The sequence below is a fragment of the Durio zibethinus genome, chromosome 12, assembly GCF_047325235.1.
Source record: "Durio zibethinus cultivar Kanyao isolate XHJ-2024 chromosome 12, ASM4732523v1, whole genome shotgun sequence".
In the NCBI taxonomy this organism is placed as follows: Eukaryota; Viridiplantae; Streptophyta; class Magnoliopsida; order Malvales; family Malvaceae; genus Durio; species Durio zibethinus.
Window position 1 is genome coordinate 17,832,206 of NC_143173.1, and position 21,558 is coordinate 17,853,763.

Genomic DNA, 21,558 nt, shown 5'->3' on the forward strand with positions numbered 1-21,558 from the left:
ATAATTTTCATATTTCTAATCTTTGTAATCAATAAAATTAGAAAACAATTTATACCAATTAATAGAGAACACAGGTCTGAGAAATGAAAGTCTGCGAGTCACTTTTTGCAATTTCTGGCAAAAGAACATTTTTAGATTATTTATTTCCCAAATTTGCTTTCCTGATTACAGAATAACAATTAAGTGACATGTGCATTACGCTTGAAGTATTCAAACATAGTTAAAATCAGACAGATACCTTACAAATTTCATATCAGTAAAGTGATAATATCATGATTCATAAGTATTAACATCAGCAAAATTCAGTAGCAATGTCAATGTCTACAAGCTATTAAGAACATCAGGTAACCATCAAAGGCAAATTGCGATCGGATGCCAATCCCTTTACAAATAGCAAAACAATCAAAACATCAAAAAGTTACCAAAATACCAATTATCAACAGTAATGCAATAGCATCATCCTCAAAGCTTCCATCTTTCTTTAGTTATTTGCAAATAGTGATCCCAATGAATTCAATGCATCTGAAACCTACAATATTATACAATTTCTGGATTAGTTCAATCATAAAGACCACCTCATATTAGTAAAGTCAAGGGGGCTTTTTTGTTATTTTAGCCAATATTCTTCTACAAATGAATAGTAAGGCCTATAGAGCTGAACAGCAAAACAAGATGGGTTTGACAACTGTTAGGAAAAAAAATACCACCATGAGTGTAGGTAATTTACTCAATATAATGCCAAGACGTGGTTTTAAATTTTAAGCCAGAACTATAAGTTGAATCATAAACTTGCAGGGTGAAATCCACCTTGGTGTAGAAATTCGAGAGCAGCATGACAAAAGAAACCAAACCTTTCTGCATCTTTTCTGCAACCATAAACACAACCTGTCCAAAAGAATCTGCAAGCAACAATACACCAAAGGATTCTTATGATTATAAATTTTTTTTTAACAAAGTGAAACATTGTAATTCTTAAAGGTGCTTTAGGAGTATAAAATTACCCATTTTCTGGCTCCAGAAAATAAACTGAAAGGCCTTCCACTTTTCCAAATCAAACTTTAACTTCAGTGCCACCCCAAGAATAGCCTCTTTGGTAATGAATATCCTCCACCTATATCATAGAACATTCATTTGACAGATCTGAAATTATTAAAAAGACAAGACTGAAAAAAGTAAAGAGATGAATGAATTGTTTTATATCTTTTTCGAATATTAAGATATGAATGAATGAAAACGAGAATCTGATTATATGACAATAAACATCTTTTAAGTAGCATTCCCAAAATTTTCTTTATGTATACCCGAAATAAAAATGAGGGCAGGTAAGCCTTATATGAAACTTTTGTTTTCTGGAAAACCCAATAAGAAAAGGTTATGCGACAATTTAGTACCGATATCTTATTAAAGGAAAAATGCACTTCAGCCACCTCATGCAAGATAGATAACACCACACGCAAGCTTACAAACAGCATGCCTAGTAAGCAAGAATACAAACCAAAAAAATCCATAATTTAAGGAAATTAAGGCAATCCAGTGAAAACAATTAAGATGAAAAATGTGGCTAAAGTGATGGCAATGAAGTTTACATGGCCAAGGTTCAAGCAGTCATACTTTGGAAGAATGATGTCCACATTGTTGTTTAAATCTTGAACAGCACGCAAGAGACTTATAACGACATCACCCAGATCTCCAACCTGCAAAGTTATAAAAAGGAAGTAATTGAGAAAAAGATGGAAAATGGAAAATCTTTTGGGTTTTTACTACATATTCGACCACAAACTGGAAATAATACAACACAGATGTCTATGATGTTCCTTTTCTTTCTGAGGTTCAGCATCCTCTCCCCCGACTGTCTCATTTCCAAAACACTTTTCATTAGGAAAAGACTTGTCTTTCTGGCCTTCTTTCAGCTTAAAGAATTTTCTCTTCATTAAGAGAGAATCTGAATGGACTCATAAGCGAAGAAAACTAGAAAAGAAACCTTGATATATATCAGGGCAATAAAAAAAGTTTTAAAAACCTAAACTCCCTTAATGTCCAAAAGTTACCTTTGCAATAGGTCCCATCTCAACAGCAATATGCACAATGTTCATTGGTGGCTCTTGCACAATTCCTCCAATTCCTCCAAAAACAGGTATTCGATAATCCATACCGCCTTTGTTGTCGAAAGTTCCGGCATCTTCCCTCTCAGAGAATACAAAGTCCATATATGCATCCAATGGAACCTTGACTGCCGAGACACATAGAGTAAGTCTTTAATAGAAAGATTTAATGCAACAAAAGCCAAAAATAAAAAGAACGCCATATGTTACCTAAGGAGATGATATAAAGCAACAATTGATAAGTTTTATAAGCCTAAAACTTAGGCACAGATTGAATTCCAAATAACTTATTAGTCTCGATCTATAATTCACATTTATTCTCTTGGACCAAAAGAGCTTTCAAGGGGAGAGGGCCAGCAAGCAGAAGATGAAAAAATGGTGAATGCAAACAGCAGATGACCCAAGAAGCAGTACAATTTTCTATTCACTAAAATTGACTATAAAGGATACTGATAGGTGAAATAACTCACAAACTTATTAGAGAGAATATTATTTTAAAAGCAGTTGATTAACTCATTGATCCATGAAACCATACAGACAAAGACAATTAATGCATGCATCAGATACGAGCTCAGTTTTTGCCAAATAATTATGCATCAGAGAAGAACTTTTATGAAAAGCATTTGTTTGAAAACCATTCTTTAGAAACTATTAAAGCAGTCAAAAGGTTCATCTCTTGGTGAAAAGAAATCAATACAGGACAAGTCAATCCATGAAGACCTAAAGTTTGATTCCCGAGTTACTAAGACAACCTAGTAAGGAAGAAAAACATGAAGCCCACAAGGGGAAATGATGTTCTTAATATCACATTCATTGTTCACATTGTGTCATGGTCCCTTACAGGTCAATGCACAAGATCTGCCAAAGAGATTTACCCCACATTATTCCGTCGATTTGATATATTTGTCATCTAAACCTACAAAACTTGTTCTATGTACCTTTCTAAGATTGAACTACCTATTATGACATTTACAAAATTTTTAACTCAAACTCATCCTACGAAGACTATTTAGTACTTTACAAATTGTACAGTCATAATTCCAGATTTAAAAAAACAAGCAATTAAAAACAAACCCACAAAGTGCATTCGTATTTCTAAACTTAATTTTATAAACACCAAATCACCTAAATGTTCATGTATTTCTCTCTCTCTCAATGACAAAGAATTTTACTCGTAAGCCACCACAACACCAATCACAACAACCAAAACATTCAACTTTAAACTCTAATACATATGATCAAAACCAATACCGTCCAAGTTAGAAAGTAAGAAACATAGAGAGAAAATTTTTGATTAGAGAAATACGAAACAAGAAAGAATGAGAGAGATAGCAGCATACTAGTGACCCAGAAATCCAACAATATAGTCATAGACAACCAAATATATTACTACCATATGTGCTATAAAAGGGGATCTTGACTTCAGGCGAAAAGAGGCACACATGTTTATTTGCATTTGTATCCAAGTATATCCTCTTAGAAATTATTGTTTCCCCTTTGTTTGATATCATCACTATTTCTCCACCCATAGAAACCATCATAAGCTTAAAGTGCCATAAGTGATGATCAGTTAAGACAAAGAAAAAAATTGTATCATTTCCAGAAGGAGATTGACTTCAAAGTTTTTGTCATTATTAACACTAAGAAACAGTAGATTTCTATTAGGAGATTATGAGCTGGTAAGAAGCTCATAATTAAGGAGATCAAACCTTAAAGCCAAAGGGTAGAAAATAAGAACTCAATAATGTCCTTTAATAAAGGTACACAAATGTCATCCAATAACAAAAAGGCGAAAAGAAATTGTGCGGATAGTAATTGGTTAATCACATACACAAAAGTTCACAAATAACCAATTTCATCTAGTATGAGTAACTAAGTCATAATTAAGACGTCATATGTGCAAACCAATTTATACGTTCGAATAACTTATCAAAAGTAAGCTGCCTTTTAGAAATTATTCATAGTCGCCACTCAACAACATACTAAATTCAAAATTAGTTCACACATTATACCCAATTACAAATCACAAATAATAATAATAATAATAAAATAAAATAAATTCAAAATGAAAATCAATAAATTAAAACCTACCTTAGATAGATTAGAATTGAGATTGAGCTTGATCGAACATCAAAATCAAGATAAGCTATATCAAATAAGATTCAACCTTGATCGAAACAAAAAAATTTTGTTAGCCATTTCGGTCATTACAAAATCAGAATCAAAATGAATAGAAAGAGGAAGTACCTGTTTTGAAGTGGCGCTGATTAAGAAGATGACAATGATTGAGCTGAAACTGGAGAGGGATTTTAAAAAATTAAGGAAAGATCCATTAGATTTTTGTCTCAAAACTGATTTGAAAAACAATAGATGAAAAAACATGATTTGCAGAGAGTGATTAGCCGAAAATCGCAGAAATGCAGAGGCTTAGCAGAGAGTGATTCATGTATACCTAGCTACAAGCAGAGGAAATCGAAGAAATTGTAGCAGAGATTGATAGTGTTGATGGAGAGTGGTGAGAGCAAGAGAGATTTAAAAAAAAAAAAAAAAAGAGAAATATGAAATATGGAATGAGAGAAAACAACTGAAAAAAAAAATGACAGGTAAATTCGCATTTGTTCAGTTTTAGCATCTATATCATCCTATCTATTCTGAAAGAACAGCATATAGTTCCAACATGCATTTTAATATTTGGGATATGAACTTTATTGGGATTTTGTATTCCCGTGTACAAATACAATAGATCTCTCTCTTTCAGTCTCACTCAAGAGCTTCATGCAATCACATTTAAAGAAGAAACACCAGTACTTCTTGTATGGACATGATTGAAGGATTTATTCCTACTGAATTCACAAGTGACGTGCTCCTGTATCCTCTGGAAGGACAACTGCAAGTAACACAGAATTTACATGATCAGCCTTCTTTCTTTCTTTCTTTTTTCTATAATTTATATTTTTGAAAATCATTCTCTAACCACAATAAAATGAAGAAAGATGAACATCGACAAGCTTACACTTGCATCTATTATTAGTATTCTATCTCAACATGTCAACTAAATTTGGTTGGTAGATAAGATTGAAGACAAAAATCAGAAAAAAAAAATGCATATAGTTCACAAATTAAGAACATGTGATAATAGTTTACATACTTAAATAAGTGTGGCCAAGTCGATGATATGTGACTAATTCCACGACATTTCAAAAACCTAAGATGACAAAACCATATGAAACCAAATCAAGTCAAATTCAATACTGCCTTATTTACATTACGGTGTTATGATGACTCAAATATATATGTATTATTTGGTTACTAAGAAGAACAAGAAAGTTACGGAAATAACCGTTGAAAAGAACAAAAAATGTTGCTTTTTCTAAAGAGTGTTATCTTAGGAATATTTAATGTTATTTGCATGGAAAATGTTTAATTAGTTATCCGAAAAAAGAAAATATTTTTAATATATATTTTGGATAATTGAAATATAATAATATATAATTAAAAAGCAATGAAGGTACCTTCAATACGGACACAAGATACATAGCTGTCCTGCCAATGGTCTGCAAGAAAAATATAAGTTCAAATGAAAATTGTCTTGAAAGGTGGTAAGAGGCATTCTATGTACTTTTCAATAATCTTAAACTATATACAAACAATTGTGTATCTTACTTTATTAATCCTTCTCCATGTTTTTCAAAAACTCTTTTTTGATTTTTTTGAGCATGGAAACAACATCCTTCATATTTATCCTGCTTTCAGGTAAGTCAGATGAACAATCCAAAGCTAACGCCATGATGGACGATATACAATTCACTTTGACAACAAAATATTCATCCTCTTTATGCACTAAACTGGAGTCCGCTACATCAATTATTCCATTAGATAGTGACATTTTCACCCAATGTCTCATACTCATTTCTCCAGCAAAAGATTCATCAGTGGGCCTCTTTCTTGTGAAAATTTCCATTAGTAGAATACCATAACTATAAACATCACTTTTAATAGAAATAATTCCTGCTGATCCATATTCTGCATTTTAAACATAATTGAGTAATTAAAAGATATTATATCTTCATAATCATAAAAAAAATATGCTTATGTTAGAATATGGAAAAAAATAATAATAAAACATCACCTGGTGCCATGTAGCCAATAGTGGCAAGTGTCATTGTTTGTCTCATAGAATCTTCTTCTCCCAACAATTTGGAAATGCCAAAGTCTCCCACATGAGCAACCATGTCTTTGTCTAGTAAGACATTACTTGGTTTTAGGTCACAATGGATTATAGGTGTTGGATGTCCCAAATGGAGGTATTCTAATGCTGATGCAACATCCATCATTATGTTGATTCTTTGCAGGATATCCAAGAAATAATTGTAAGAATATAACCATTTCTCAAGGCTCCCATTAGGCATGAATTCAAGCACTAAGGCTTTGAAGTCAATAGTAGAACAACAACTAATGACCTTAACAAGATTGCGGTGAAAGATATTGCTCATCACTTCACATTCAATCTCAAAACTCCTAAATGCTCCATCTCTTTGCAAATTAAAAACTTTTATTGCAACATTTGTCCCATCTAAAAGTATTCCTTTGTACACAGAGCCAAAACTTCCTGAACCCAGTAAATTGTTTTCACTAAATCCATCAGTCCCTTCCAATAGCTGATTATATGAAATTCTTATCCATTTCTCGACGGGAATTAAATCTTCAACAATCGCCAAATTCGTATTCCCCCGCTGCTTTTTTTTGTAGACAATTATGACTGCAATAACTATTATTATTGAAGCAAATGTTGGTAAAACATACCTCAAAGCATGTAGAGCGGTCTTCTTGAATTTCCGATGGATTTTATTTTTGCAAGGTGAGACTTGTAGTCTAGGTGAACCACAGAGTGCATAATTTTTCATGAATGATTTGGCCGTGAAGTTTAAAAAGGGACCTCCACTTGGGATTTCCCCTTCCAATCTATTGAAAGACACATTAAAATAATTGAGATCATAAAGTCTTTCCAAAGACTTGGGAATGACTCCAGAGAGATTATTGTTAGATAAATCCAAACATTTCAAACTCATCAAGTCACCAAATGATTCAGGAATAGGACCTTGTAATATATTACTAGCTAGATTCAAAACCTGTAGATCATGAAGACTTCCAATTGTGGGCGGAATATCACTTGATAATAAATTCCTTGACAATTTCAAAGAGATAAGTACTTTCAAATTTCCAATGTGAAGTGGAAGTGAACCGCTCAGATTGTTTGATGACAGGTCTACTTCTAAGATATCTTTAAGGCTCCAAAAAGTTAAAGGTATTGTCGAATGCAATTTGTTGGAGAACAAGTACAGATACCTCAGAGAAGTCAAATCACACAAACATGTCGGTAAAGGCCCATCGAGCTCATTAGCACCCAATGATAATTCGTACAATCCCTTCAAACCACAAAGATCGTGTGGGACAGAGCCTTGTAACTTATTTCCATTAAGATTCAAAAGTTGGAGATTTTTTAGCCTTCCTATTGTTGTTGGAATAGGTCCACTCAATTTATTAGACGAAAGGTCTAACAATATAGCGTTGCTTAAGCTACCAATTTCCATGGGAATGCTGCCTCTAATTTTGCAATCTCTAATCAATAAATATTGAAGTGATGTAGAGAGATTTGAGATAGAAGTTGGAAGAATACCGTTCAATGCATTGGATGATAGGCCTAAATATCTTAGATGCTTGCAACTTGCCAAGGAATAGAAAAAATTCCACTCATGAGTTGAAGCTTTGGTGGTCAAATGATTAACATCAAGGCGCAATTTCTCGAGGAACCTCAAATTACCAAATTTGTTTGGTATAAGGCCATAGAATGAGTTTCCTGCTAATTCTAGGATTCTAAGCTTAGAAACATTGGAGATAGATTCAGGAATATTTCCACTAAGATTATTCATCCCTAAGTAAAGCTCCTCAAGATTGGAAGCAGAGCTCAAGTGGGGTAATTTACCTAAAACAAAAAATAAATAAATAAATTTGCATATTCCCATACAAGAAATAAATTAATTGTTTTGCTTTATTGTGTTTTTCATGAATCTATGATGCAAGCTGAAGTGAATGAAATGCTTACATATACGAACATGAGTGAGGAGAAACATGAAGCCTTTTAACAATTATAAATATGAAACAACTTCAAGTTTATCTTGGTTGATTTATAAAATTTTTTCATATTTATAAAAATATATTAAAAGGCTCCATGCTTACGTACGTATAATAAAGTTAAAAAGAGGAAAAAGAAAAGTAAAAGAACAAACGGAAGATAGCAGAAATTTTGGTTGTGAGAATTTTATTTTCTTTAACTTATCTCAATTGCTTTAATGATAAAAAAGATTAAAGAAAATTTGGTTAATGAAATTGTTCCAAAAGGAAAAACAAATAAGATAAAAATTGAAGAAAATAAAAAATATATATATTTAAATTAATTTGTTTGAGAAAAGAAAAATATGAAAGTGTAAATGTTTGGAAATAAAATTAGAATTTTTATCTATCCTATTTTAGAAAAAAAAAAAAAACCCTCAAGAGAAATGACTAAATTTCTCTCATTTTAGACGATAAGGATAATTTAAAAGAAAAATACAAAGATTCGACATAAAGATTGTTAAAAGTACATGCACTCACTTTAGTTTGAAAATCACTCTCTTACTTCCCTAAGGGTTGATAGAACCTTACGAGTGCTCTACTAGAGAAGGTTCATTTGAGGTTTGTTTGAGTAATATTGTATACATTTTACTATTACAGTAAAAATTTAGTAATATGATGATAAAAAATGTGAAACTAATAAAAAAAGATTTTAAAATGATGCTTTTGATTACACAATTAGTGCTTTTTATTTTGTAAAAGAACAATTAATTAATTTCTCTAATTTGACAACAAAAGAAAGGTAAAAGTAGCATTGTTTTTCATTGCATATAATAAAAATGAAACATACCAATTATAATTGTTATAGTGTAATTAATTAATTATAATTTAAAATTATGTAATGCCTATCAAAATTTTATATAAAATTTACATTTATAAATTATGACTCCTACGTATTACTTTATTGTGGTTGAATAATAATTATAATATTATAATAAAAAAAATATAGGTGAAATACAATCATTAAAAATTTAGGTAACATTTGACAAAAAGTTGGTAATATTAAAACAATCTCCTGGTAAAAACACTGTAGTTGGGAGAAAATTGGAAACTGACACGTGGTTGGAGCAATTAAGAATTTTTTTTTTAATTTTGAATGTTGATTTTTTTGGGAAAAGAGCACAACTAAAAAAAAAAATCATTAATACTATATTTTAAAACAATTATTTAAGGGATTATCTATTTGACATTTTGCATTATCTCATTGGATACATTTGTTAATTGTTTTTAAGATTTCATTTTGCCATTTGTTCTCATTTGATTGGTTGGTTTTTGTTAATTTTATATAATTAATCATAAGTTTGGTCCTCAATTATCATATAGACTTCACTGATTTGTCTTAAAAGAATGGGCTGAGTTAAAAAAAAAAAAGAGTTCATCTTTCCGAGAGTCTCCTCCAGAACTAGGTTTCTATGGGTGGAGTCTCAGTCTTGTCACATAAAAGAGTTTTTTCCCTTGGGATCATCGGTGAACTTTGGTCTTTGGGGGTTAGTGCAAGTCGAGTTTAGTGGTGTTGATTCGTTGGAAACAGTTGATAGAGAGTCTAGGTACCGGAGGACCTATGGAAGACGACCTGGACCAACTGTGGTTAGAACTTGTCATTCACTGAGGAAGAGAAAACAGGGATGGATGGGGCCAATACAAATGAGATGGGTGAAGAACGCAAATGGATGGTGGACAAGATTAATATTGTAAGGCCATTCAATAAGGATACAATGATAAGCATTTTACTACTACAATAAAAAATTACGATGACAAAAAAGTGTGAAACTAATGAAAAAGATTTAAAATGATGCTTTTGATTACACAATTATTAGAGGGTGAAAAGCCTTGCCTTAGTCCGATTTAGAGGGTAAGTAAAGGTAAGTCAAAAAGCTCTTCTTGGATACCATGCCACACAAGAACATTACCTTCGGAGAAAAAATTTTGATACACTGTTTGTTGATGGAATTTTTCCAGGTTGTAGTGTCTTTAATCTTAAGCAACAATTTGTCAGATGTGGGAGGGTGGTTGATTTTTACGTCTCCAAAAATCAAATTTCTAAATGGTTTGCACCTGAGGTATTCCACTCTATATGTTCAAATGGCAAGGTATGATCAAAGATCTCATGTTAGTTCTAAACCCACCACTCGGTACATGGAAAAAGGTGTTATCTGCATAGAAGACTTTAGAGATGGACGATCTCATGTAGAGGTTGTTAATATGTCAGTCAAATCCACTCAGTTAAAGGATAACATAGTATCAGATGGTCAAAAAGAAGAGGTTTTAAAATCGCTTGACATCCTTGATTACATTTCTGAAAATTTAGATTTGGAGAGATAACAACGAAATGTTGTTGGGATAGTTAGATATCCTGATACTATAAATGCCATTAACCAAATCTTCTCAGAGGACTTTGATGATTGTTCTGTCCTTATCGTGGGTGAGAATATGAATCTTTTGACTTTGAAAGCAAAGAAAGTATGTTATTATCTCTGGAACTTGGTCAGGAGTGGTCTCAAAATTGGTTCACGTCTATTACACCATCGGAGCCTAGCTATATATGCCATTCAAACCTTATTTGGTTGAGATTGTCAGGTATTCCACTTCACGCTTGGAATTCTAGTTGTTTCTCTTCCATTGGAAGTTTATAGGGTGAGGTTTTTAAGCTTGATGATTTTACACTAACGAAAGAACGCTTAGATGTAGGTAGAGTCCTAATTTTAACAAATGATTATAGTGCCATTCTTGATGAGATTAAGGTCACTGTGGGTGATATTGTTTACTCCATTAAAGTTGTTGAACATGGATACTTTCTTGACATTTCCACTAGTCCTCACAGATCATGCAGACCTGGACAACTCAGTTTTCATGGATGGCGGTGAAGATGTTTTCTCTCCTCAAGGCAAAGATTCCCCGTAACTCAAAATTTGAATATGATGGTAATTTTATGGCTTTGGATGAAGATAACACTGTTATTGCAACTGCTGATACACCTAGAGATTCTAAAGAAGCATATGATGTCGATCTTGGAAATGAGACAAATTTGGAACAATTATGGACATGCGGAGTTAAATACAGATGTTGCAATTAATTCTTCTTTAGAACCTCTTTTGAATAACGATGAAACAGAACAATTAAATCTAAATTGAATCATGTGGTTGGTGAGTCCAATCTAGTGGATCAAACTATTGATACTTCTACATCTCTTAGGATATCAAATGGCCCATCAGATACGCTTAGCGATTCTATTGGTGGAAATATCTTAACTGATCTTCAGTCAAATCCAGTTTCTATTGAGCTTATGAGCAAGAGTGATAGACAGATAGAGACGCTGAGAAACTTTTCAACGTTGAAGATAAATTTCACCTTGTTACTATTCGAGCAGGTAAAAGAAGGAAAAAAAGTAAGGCAAAATATTGATCCAAAAGCAGGTCTCGCCAGATAAAGACACCTCTAGTTTCCATTGTTCAAGACCACTTTCGGCTGAAGATATTGGTTCTCGAAATAGAGCTTTTCTAGAAGAGGCTGAGAAGATTTGGGAAGTTGGTAAATTATTGGGTTTATCTGTAAATGAAGACGATGGTTCCATTATTCAACGTATTGCTGGTTTAGAAAGACAAGATTGGGGGGAGCTTCATCAAGACTGATACAAAAGGGCTTTGTCGATTTAAAGGTTCTAATGAATTTGGTCTTATTTACAACTTTATCAATACTACAGTTAAGGAATTTGGCAAAAGGTATTTTTAAAGTTATGTTTGAAGGATATGATAGTAGATAGGAGGTTAATATTGGGAGTTTTAACGTTTTGTTATTTGTATGCATTTGGGATATGGAAGTGGCTATGGTGGCTGTTAACTGGAGTAAAAAGAATCATCGAGTATGAAAGTTGTTGTCTATATTTTATGAAATTGTGATGCTTTGGAGATCAATTGGGGCATCCAGTTTGATGAATTTTTTTTTTAAAAGCTGAATGATATGGTAGATGTCATGGCAAAGGAGGGTGGATAGAGAGATTTTTTTTTTTTTTGTTCGAGGCATGGTGGTGATTTTGTCCTGTAAGGGATAGTGGTGTTTGCTCTCATTATTTGTTTACCGATCATGGTAGTGTTTTTTTTTTTTTCTTCTTTTTTGTTTGGATGTCATGATTTCTTCTTTTTAGGTGGAAGTCTTTCGTTAGAATTATGCTAGATGTTTTTATGTTGTTTCTGCTGGTATGGCTTTAACTATGTTTCTTGGCAAGATTCTTGTATTTCACTTATGATGGTCTTTTGATCTCTAATAAAAATATGGCTTAGCAAAAAAAAAAAAAAATACATAACTTTTGCTTTTTAATTTTTAAAAGAACAGTTAAATTGCCTAATTTGACAACAAAAAAGGGTAAAAGTAGCACTTATTTTAATTGCATATAATAAAAAAAAAGCATATGATTTATAATTATTATAATATAATATAATTAATTATAATTTAAAATTATGTGAAATTTATCAAAATTTTATATGTAACGCATATTTATAAGTGATGATCCTTATATAATAATTTATTATGATTAGATAATAACTGCAATATTATACAGTTAAAAAAATTATAATTGAAATGCTTCAAATAAAAGTTAGATAACTTTAGACAAATCTATATATTATATTAAAACAATCCAACGATAAAAGCATGGTAGTTAGAGACGAACTGAAAATTGAAACGTGGTTGGATAAATGAAGAATGCTTATCTTTTAATTTTGAATGTTGATTTTTTTTAGGAACGGAGTACGACTAAAAAAAATCATTAATACTATATTTTAAAACAATGGTTTTTGTTAATATATATTTTTTTGGAATTGGTTTTTGTTAAATATAATTAATCATAGGTTTGTTCCACAATTACCATATAAACTTTACTCATTTGTCTTAAAAGAACAGATTGAGTAAAAAGTAATATAGGCTAAGTAAACGTATGAGCCTTAATTTCTGTATTAAAAGAGTGGACTTAATATATAATGTTATAGTGATTTTAATCTAATTTTTAATTTTCATATTTAAATTTATTATTTATATGTAGTATAATAATGCTCAAATTAAAATTACCTTATCTATTGAATAAAAATTTTATATTATAGAAGATTTAAATTTAATATTTTATTATAATATTACACCTTGTTGATAAATAATAAAATTATATTAATTTTAATAAAATATTACGTGTTGTTAATAAATAGTAAATTTAGAAAATCTAGAAAATGAACTGACCTAATGTCATTAGCTAATAATAGAAAATTACAAAATGGATCGGTTCCAATTTAATGAAACTTTAAATTGGTGTTAAAAGACAAATATTTGAGGGAATAAACACTAAAAGGTTTTTAATTTGGTTTTATTGATGTGGAAAGACCATTTCCTTCCTATTTCAAATTAAATAATCATTACAATACATGTTTTAGTTATAATTTTTTTATGCAAATTTTATTTTAGAATACACTTTTTATATGTACTTTATTTTATCATATTTTCATTTCTAGAATCTCTATCTCTTCTACTCATTTTTCTTTCTTTCATTTTTTTCTTCTCGCTATTCAGGTTGTTTGTTTTTTTTTTTTTTTTGTTTTTTAAATTTCAATTTTTTTATCATCTATATATAAAATTAAACCAATATATACATATTACATCATCTTTTACTGTTTTCAATATACAGAAAATCAAAATACAACATTCACTTATATCCATGCAGTGGGAAAAAAATGGGTAGTTAACAAATCGCTCAAATATATTCATATGAATCTTGTATGATTACAGTTTATTAACTTTTGACCATACTTATAGAATCTGAATATTATTGTTTTTTATAACTATGTTACGATGAATATCAAATATATTCATTTGAATTTTATTTAATTTATCCCTCATCATGAACTTTTGAATTTCACAATCCTTTTAATATATACTTAACAGTTTTAATCAATTTAATGATATCTATATGATTTAATTTTTATGAAACATTTCACATATAGCCAATAAAACTACTCCACGCAGATACACACTATTAATAAATAAATATGGGAGTAATTAACAAAGTATGTTAATTTTACTTTTTATTACATTATAAAACAAATCAAGTAATTTTACCATATATAATTGCAATGGGATAATAAATAATAGCCATATTGGCATCGTAAGCGTTGGGTACCTAACTTTTTTCCACCTTGGCCTACCTTGTAGTCTTAGGTACTGGTGTGCATCCTAATTAGGGTATCATTCAATCATAAAACGTTTACTAAAAAATTAAAAATATTTTCCAAAAGATGGAATTTCGATTTTTAGGTTTGGTTTTCAAATTCCTCTGAGTCTTTGTTTTGCCTTTCCCTAATTTAATTGGAAACAGCTTTTTATTTAATATGATAAAAAGGTTTGGAAAATCATTTCTCAAGCCTTTCAATGGCACCTCATTTGTTTAACAGTTTTCATAATTTTATGATTATTTGTTTTATAATTCTAAAGTAAACTTTTTTCAAACTAAAGTAAACAATTTTAAACATAAAAGCAATGAAATGTTTACAATAAAATTACCTGATAGACTATTGCCCGAAAGTTCAATTTTTTTCAAAGAAGAAATGTTGAAGACGGCATGTGGAATCAACCCATTTAAACGCATGAATGATGCATGTAATATCTCCAATGAAATAAGATTCCCAATCTCCCATGGAATTTCACCTACAAAGGAACAACAACTTACTTTTATAAAACTATTCACTTTCTAAACATTCCAATAATATTGAGGTTATTTAAAATGCAATAAAAGTCAATTACACAAAAAATTTCTAATTTTTTCAATGTTTAAAATATGAAGGAACAATTAATTTTTTCAATACCAAAAGTTTTAGTCAAAATGAGAAAAGAACAAAAGAAAACCAAGATATGACTATTTTTATGTTGGCCATTCTATTAATTTTTATTTTTTAGTTATTTCTTTTAATTCTTTTTTTCAATATAAATAGTAATAAATATCAATCAATTGAAATCTAAATAATCATATGCAAAAGCTTACCTTCAACATCATTATCACCTAGATATATCTCCTCAAGTTTGGTTAAATTTCCTATACTTCTTGGAATGTGTCCATTGAATTGATTAAAAGATAATGATAAATTTCGAAGATTGCTGCAGTCGCCAATATTTGATGGAATGCAACCAGAAAATTCATTGTAGGCTAAATGAAGCACCTCAAGTTTGGAAAGAGAGTAGCATATATTATCTGAAATACTGCCAGAGAGATTATTGCTATAGAGCAAAATTTTTTTCAAAGAAGTAAGGTTAAAGATGGAAGCTGGTATTGGACCAACTAGCCTCATGTTTCCGGCAGAAAATATCTCCAAGCTCAGAAGATTTCCAATTTCTGAAGGGATCTCACCTGTGAAAATAACAAAAACCAAGTTGTAAGAGCTAGGTCAAGTAGATAATTAAATTAGATAATGAAACCATTTTTTCCAAATTTTATGAGATTATTGATTAAATTAGTTAATTATATTCTCATTCTAAATATTATCTCAAAAGGGATTAAATACCAAAATTTTGAGTCATACTGGGGAAAACATGAAACAAACTTAAGTTCATATGGTTGATTTTTTTTTATTTGTCTTTTACTTTCTGTTCATTTTTTAGTAAAATATACCAATTATCCATCACTTTTGTATAACATTTCATTTACAAACACAAAACATAGTTTATATCCATAACCTCCTAAAAATGTTTTAAATTCATAAATTTCATCAACCATGAATGAAAATTCAATGAAACATGCCATGTGACTTAAGTTTTAGGTCAAAAAACAAAGGGATTCACCCTTTTTTGCGATGTAACCAAAAAATATTTAATTGACAATATTTATTATGATTAAGAGTTAAATTTATATTTTTAAATTTAAAAACTGATTTAAAAAAAAAGTAAATTAGTTTTTGAAAAAATACAAAAAATTATTTTTATCAAAATTTTTGTTTATTTGAAAAAATGGAAAAAATAAAGAAAATTAAAAAATAAAGAACGAAAAAGGGGAAAAACAAAAAAAGAAAGGAAAAAGAAAAGAAAAGAAGGAAAAATAAAAAAGTAGTTTGGTTAACTAATTTAATAATGACATTTATCAGCCTATTAAATGTTTATTTCAAATTTTAAATGTAACTTCTAGGAAGAAAATAGTTCATTTAAAACTCAATTACACAAGAAATTCCTAATTTCTTCAATGTTTAAAATATAAAGGAATAATTAATTTTTTCAATACCAAAAGTTTGAGTCAAAATGAGAAAAGTATAAAAGAAAACCAAAATATGACTATTTTCATGTTGGTCATTCTATTAATTTTTATTTTTTAGTTATTTCTTTTTATTCTTTTTCTAATATAAATAGTAATAAATATCAATCAATTGAAATCTAAATAATCAAATGCAAAAGCTTACCTTCTACATCATTATCATCTAGATATATCTCCTCAAGTTTGGTTAAATTTCCTATACTTCTTGGAATGAATCCATTGAACCGATTATAAAATAATAATAACTTTTGAAGATTGCTGCAAGCACCAATATTTGAGGGAATACTGCCAGAGATACTATTGTCACAGAGATAAATTTCTTTCAAGGAAGAAAGGTTCAGGATGGAAGCTGGCATTGGACCAACAAGGCTCATATTTGGGGCAGCAAATATCTCCAAGCTCAAAAGATTTCCAATTTCAGAAGGGATCTCACCTGTGAAAATAACAGAAACCGAATTGCAAAAGCTGGGTCAAGAAGCACGAGGCATTTTTTTGCTTCGCATCACTATTCATTATGAAATCATTTTCTCCTAATTTTATGAGATTATTGATTAAATTAGATAATTAAATTCTCATTCTAAACATTATCTCAAAAGAGATTAAATACCCAAATTTTTAGTCATAATGGGGAAAATATAAAAGAAACTTAAGTTCATTTGGTTGAATTTTTTCTATTTGTCCTTTACCTTCTTTTCATTTTTTAGCAAACTATACCAATTATATATAACTTTTGTGCAATATTTCATTGTCATCCACAAATTTTAAAATGTAGTTTATATCCATAACCTTCTAAAATTGTTTCAAAATCATATATTTCATCAACCATCAATGAAAAATCAATGAAACATGTCATGCAACAAATTTCAACTCAAAATTCAAAAGGATTCACCTTTTTATGCCATGTAACTAAAGAATATTTAATTTACAATATTTTTTATGGTTAAGAGTTAAATTTATTTTTTAAATTTAAAAACTGAATATTTCCAAAAATTAAATTAATTTTTCAAAAAAATACAAAAAATTATTTTCAGCCAAGAAATTTTACCTAAGAAAATAACATGAGTTTCATGGTCACTGTTAATATTTAGGAGTTTTAACATGATATCAATAATTAAATTAATTTTAGCACTTACTTTCCAAATTATAAAAGTAATTCTTTTACAGTAATTTCAAATTATCAAATAAAGTTTATTTTGACAAAAACTTCAATGTTGATAAGAAAATAAATAAAACTAGTCATGTTTTAATTTAATAGGAAAATAATTAATTATAAATAAAGTAGCTAATTTAATAAATTATCAAATTATCAAAGGAAAATAAAAAAAAAAAAGCTTACCTTCCAATGTAAATACTTTTTTAAAATTATCAAATTATCAAATACTTTTTTTTATTCTGTAAATGAATGTCTTAAAAATAGTTTTTAAAATTATTTTATATAAACATAAAAAAAGTAAATATAATACAGTAGACATTTGAAAACATTATAAAATATTAGTAATGTTTATTATTATTATTATTTACTCTTCCACTTATTAAAATATAGTTTTTTAATCCAATATTATAATAATAATAAGAATAATAATATATTTTAATTTTTATCTATTTAACTCACAAGAAAATATCATGCGAAAAAATAAATGTAAGTTCTAGGAAGAAAATAGTTCATTTAAAACTCAATTACACAAGAAATTCCTAATTTCTTCAATGTTTAAAATATAAAGGAATAATTAATTTTTTCAATACCAAAAGTTTGAGTCAAAATGAGAAAAGTATAAAAGAAAAACAAAATATGACTATTTCCGTGTTGGTCATTCTATTAATTTTTATTTTTTAGTTATTTCTTTTTATTCTTTTTCTAATATAAATAGTAATAAATATCAATCAATTGAAATCTAAATAATCAAATGCAAAAGCTTACCTTCTACATCATTATCACCTAGATATATCTCCTTAAGTTTGGTTAAATTCCCTATACTTCTTGGAATGTGTCCATTGAATCGATTAAAAGATAATGATAAAATTTGAAAATTGCTGCAGTCACCAATATTTGATGGAATGCAACCAAAAATTTCATTGTAGGATATATGAAGTACCTCAAGTTTGAAAAGAGAGTAACATATATTATCCGGAATACTACCAGAGAGATTATTACTATAGAGATAAATTTCTTTCAAAGAAGTAAGGTTAAAGATGGAAGCTGGTATTGGACCAACTAGCCACATATTTACGGCAGAAAATATCTCCAAGCTTAGAAGATTTCCAACTTCCCAAGGGATTTCACTTGTGAACATAGAAAACAATTTGCAAGAGCTCGATCAAGTAGCAGAATATAAAAGTAATTATTTTACAATAATTTCAAATTATCAAATAAAGAAAGTATATTTTGTTAAAAGCTTCAACGTTAATAAGAAAATAAATAAAATTAGTCATATTTTAATTTAACAAGAAAATATTAATTATAAATAAAATATCTAAGATAATAAATTATCAAAGATATATATGTTGTTCACTATTTATGCTTTCCAATTTCGTTCTTTTAAATAATATATATAACTAAGATAAAAATGTTTTAATTTTTACTACTGTATTTTATCACTTTTAAAGTTGATACTTTTTATATATAGAAGATACTTATAATTTTTACTATTTTCTTCTATTTCTTGGCACCGTTTGATTAAATAAAAGCAAGAAAAAAAACAACAACTAATTAAAAGTGGTCTTAATCAACTGTGTTGGAGTCTTGGTTAAAGTAAAGCTATTTTTAGTAGCATAAATTAAGGAGTTTCAGCTCGAATCATGTTTCTCTAGAAACAAAAATTAGTTAGTGATCAATCAAAAGAAAATTATCAAAGAAAAAACAAAGAGCTTACCTTCCAAATTATTGCCACCCAAGTCTAGCACTTTGAGCCTCGTTAAATTTCCAATACTCCTTGGAATGCTGCCACTGAATCTGTTAGAGTCTAATGTTAAATTTTGAAGACACCTGCATTCATCTATGCTTGATGGAATTTGACCAGAAAACTCATTTGAGCCCAAGTAAAGTGTCTCAAGATTTGGAAGATGGTGACATATATCTTCAGGTAAACTACCAGATAGATTGTTGAATGAAAGAGAAATCATATGTAGGGAGGAAATGTTATAAATAGCTGAAGGTACGGAGCCAGAAAGTTGATTAAATGCCAGACGAAGTATCTTTAGATTTCGAAGATCACTTATCTCGGGTGGAATGTGTCCTTGCACGAGATTGCTCCTTAAGTTCAAGATCTCCAATTTGGACATTTTAGCTAGTGATTGAGGGATTGTACCTGTCAAATTGTTGTTCTGGAGACTCAAGGATAAAACTTTTTTTAATCCCCCAAAACACGAAGGAATTTCCCCACTAAGAAAGTTGAAGCTTAATTCAATAAGTTCCAGACGATTTAATTGCCCCAACTCTCTCGGCAAATGGCCATGAAAATTGTTGTGACTCAGATCAAGAGATACTAAGAACGAGAGATTTCCCAAATGTGGAGGGACAATTCCTGCAAGATCCATGTTGGGAAGATTCAAAGTGCTGACTCTCCTATGCTTAGAAGCGCAAGAGACACCAACCCAATTGCAAACAGAGGTAGTGGTGGTCCAGTTGTTGACTAAGATGTTGTGAGGATCAATGATTTGGTGCTTAAATTCGAGAAGAGCATGTTGGTCTGTGTTAAGGTTCCTCACAATCATGGCGTAGCTAACCATGAAACAATGAATGAACATTAAAGCTAGCGAAAGAAATTGGAATATTCTCATGTTCATGGATGTGGAAGGAAAGCAAATCGATGAAATTGCAGGATGGGTAAGGAAGTTTGCTCAAAGCAATTCTTAAATAAGAATCAACTCGCCATTATGACTAGCCTTCAAGAGGAAAGTCCTGGGATAGTCTTGGTCTTCACAATTTACAAATTATCCAAGCTTTTGATTTTGGGCCCTCTAATTTTCTTCTGATCTCCCTTTACAAGCATTGGTGAAACTAATTTATCTTCTTGTATTCTTTCTTTTTCTTTCTCTCTTTCCTTCTTTTAATTTTTGTCTTGTACACTTTTTAAGGCCCCATTACTCCACGTTTTACAAGAGAGAGTTGCAAAATAGTAATGGCTCTATCTTTTTTTGTCAAAGAAAAAATAATTTACAATATTTTTAAAACTTTTTGAGTTAGTTATTGTACAAATCAAAGTAATTTAAATTTAATTAGTAAAATTATTTAAAAATCAAAATGAACATTAAAGCTGGCGACAGAAAATGGAATTTTCTCATATACATGGCTGTGGTGGGATCTATGTATATCAAAACAGGTAACATAAAATATTGAAGAAATTGAGTCTGCATAAAGCATTGTTTAAAAAATTCTATACACACTACGAACTCGTCAACACTTAAGACAACAGAGACTGTGATAGGATATTGAAGTCAAGACTTGGGGCCTTAGCATTGTCTTGGTCATCACGATTAATGAACACCCATGCTTTTCTGCAATAAGCCAAGCTTTTATTTGGGACCTTTTCAATTTGTTGTTTTCATAAACTGAGATAGGTAAGGTGCTAAGGCCTAGTTTAGTATTATCCTCGCGATTGAATAAAGTTTGGGTTAAAAAAAAGTGTTTAAAAATATGATAAAAGAAGTGTAATTAAAAATTTTAAGTGTTTAGTGTTATCATGAAAAATTATTATGAGTAATTGAAATGTTTAATAATAATAATAATAATAATAATAATAAAGTAATTTTTTATTTTAAACACATTTTTTAATCGCAAAAATATCTATCAAGAAATTTTTTTGTTTGAATTTATAAATCAGTTTTCGAAATTGAAAAACTATATTTTTTATTTAACATAAAAATTATATCTAAAGTTTGAACGTAAAAATTATTTTCAACACAATACTAAGCGAGGTCTAAATCTCTCCATTTAAAGGCTATTCGTACTATACAAATTCAAAACCTCTTACTCTTTAAATAATAAAAGTTCTTTTCATCTAAATACAAGTATAC

The 21,558-nt window shown here is 29.6% G+C and overlaps 2 protein-coding genes across 2 annotated transcripts; both read right to left on the minus strand.

Annotated features, from left to right (window-relative positions):
* Positions 1 to 340: 340 nt before the first annotated feature.
* On the minus strand, positions 341 to 2,459 carry LOC111297010 (soluble starch synthase 3a, chloroplastic/amyloplastic-like). Its single transcript, XM_089741795.1, has 5 exons — positions 2,049 to 2,459; positions 1,612 to 1,694; positions 1,002 to 1,111; positions 790 to 899; positions 341 to 382 (listed from the first exon to the last, which is right to left on the minus strand). The coding sequence occupies exons 1-5, from the start codon at positions 2,205 to 2,207 to the stop codon at positions 341 to 343; spliced, it is 504 nt and encodes a 167-aa protein (XP_089597921.1). The 5' UTR covers positions 2,208 to 2,459.
* A 2,390-nt stretch (positions 2,460 to 4,849) lies between these two features.
* LOC111297701 (uncharacterized) lies at positions 4,850 to 20,497 on the minus strand. The gene is made up of 8 exons (XM_089740934.1): positions 19,412 to 20,497; positions 18,683 to 18,825; positions 16,835 to 16,978; positions 6,232 to 8,085; positions 5,766 to 6,125; positions 5,615 to 5,656; positions 5,251 to 5,307; positions 4,850 to 4,989 (listed from the first exon to the last, which is right to left on the minus strand). Exons 1-5 carry the CDS (start codon positions 20,326 to 20,328, stop codon positions 5,770 to 5,772), a joined length of 3,414 nt encoding a protein of 1,137 aa, XP_089597060.1. The 5' UTR covers positions 20,329 to 20,497; the 3' UTR covers positions 4,850 to 4,989; positions 5,251 to 5,307; positions 5,615 to 5,656; positions 5,766 to 5,769.
* Between the last annotated feature and the right edge of the window lie 1,061 nt (positions 20,498 to 21,558).

Bases quoted from the DNA above. Each gene is read 5' to 3' on its own strand.
- LOC111297010 (XM_089741795.1), bottom strand. From the start codon at position 2,207: ATGGACTTTGTATTCTCTGAGAGGGAAGATGCCGGAACTTTCGACAAC. The intron at 1,695-2,048 runs GTAACTTTTGGA...ATAACTTTGCAG, and splicing joins AGATGGGACCTATTGCAAAG to GTTGGAGATCTGGGTGATGT. The intron at 900-1,001 runs GTAATTTTATAC...TGTTGCTTGCAG, and splicing joins TTTCTGGAGCCAGAAAATGG to ATTCTTTTGGACAGGTTGTG.
- LOC111297701 (XM_089740934.1), bottom strand. From the start codon at position 20,328: ATGAACATGAGAATATTCCAATTTCTTTCGCTAGCTTTAATGTTCATT. The intron at 18,826-19,411 runs GCTCTTTGTTTT...TATGTTCACAAG, and splicing joins GGCAATAATTTGGAAGGTAA to TGAAATCCCTTGGGAAGTTG. The intron at 8,086-16,834 runs GCAGTATTCCCT...TTTTTGTTTTAG, and splicing joins CTGTGACAATAGTATCTCTG to GTAAATTACCCCACTTGAGC.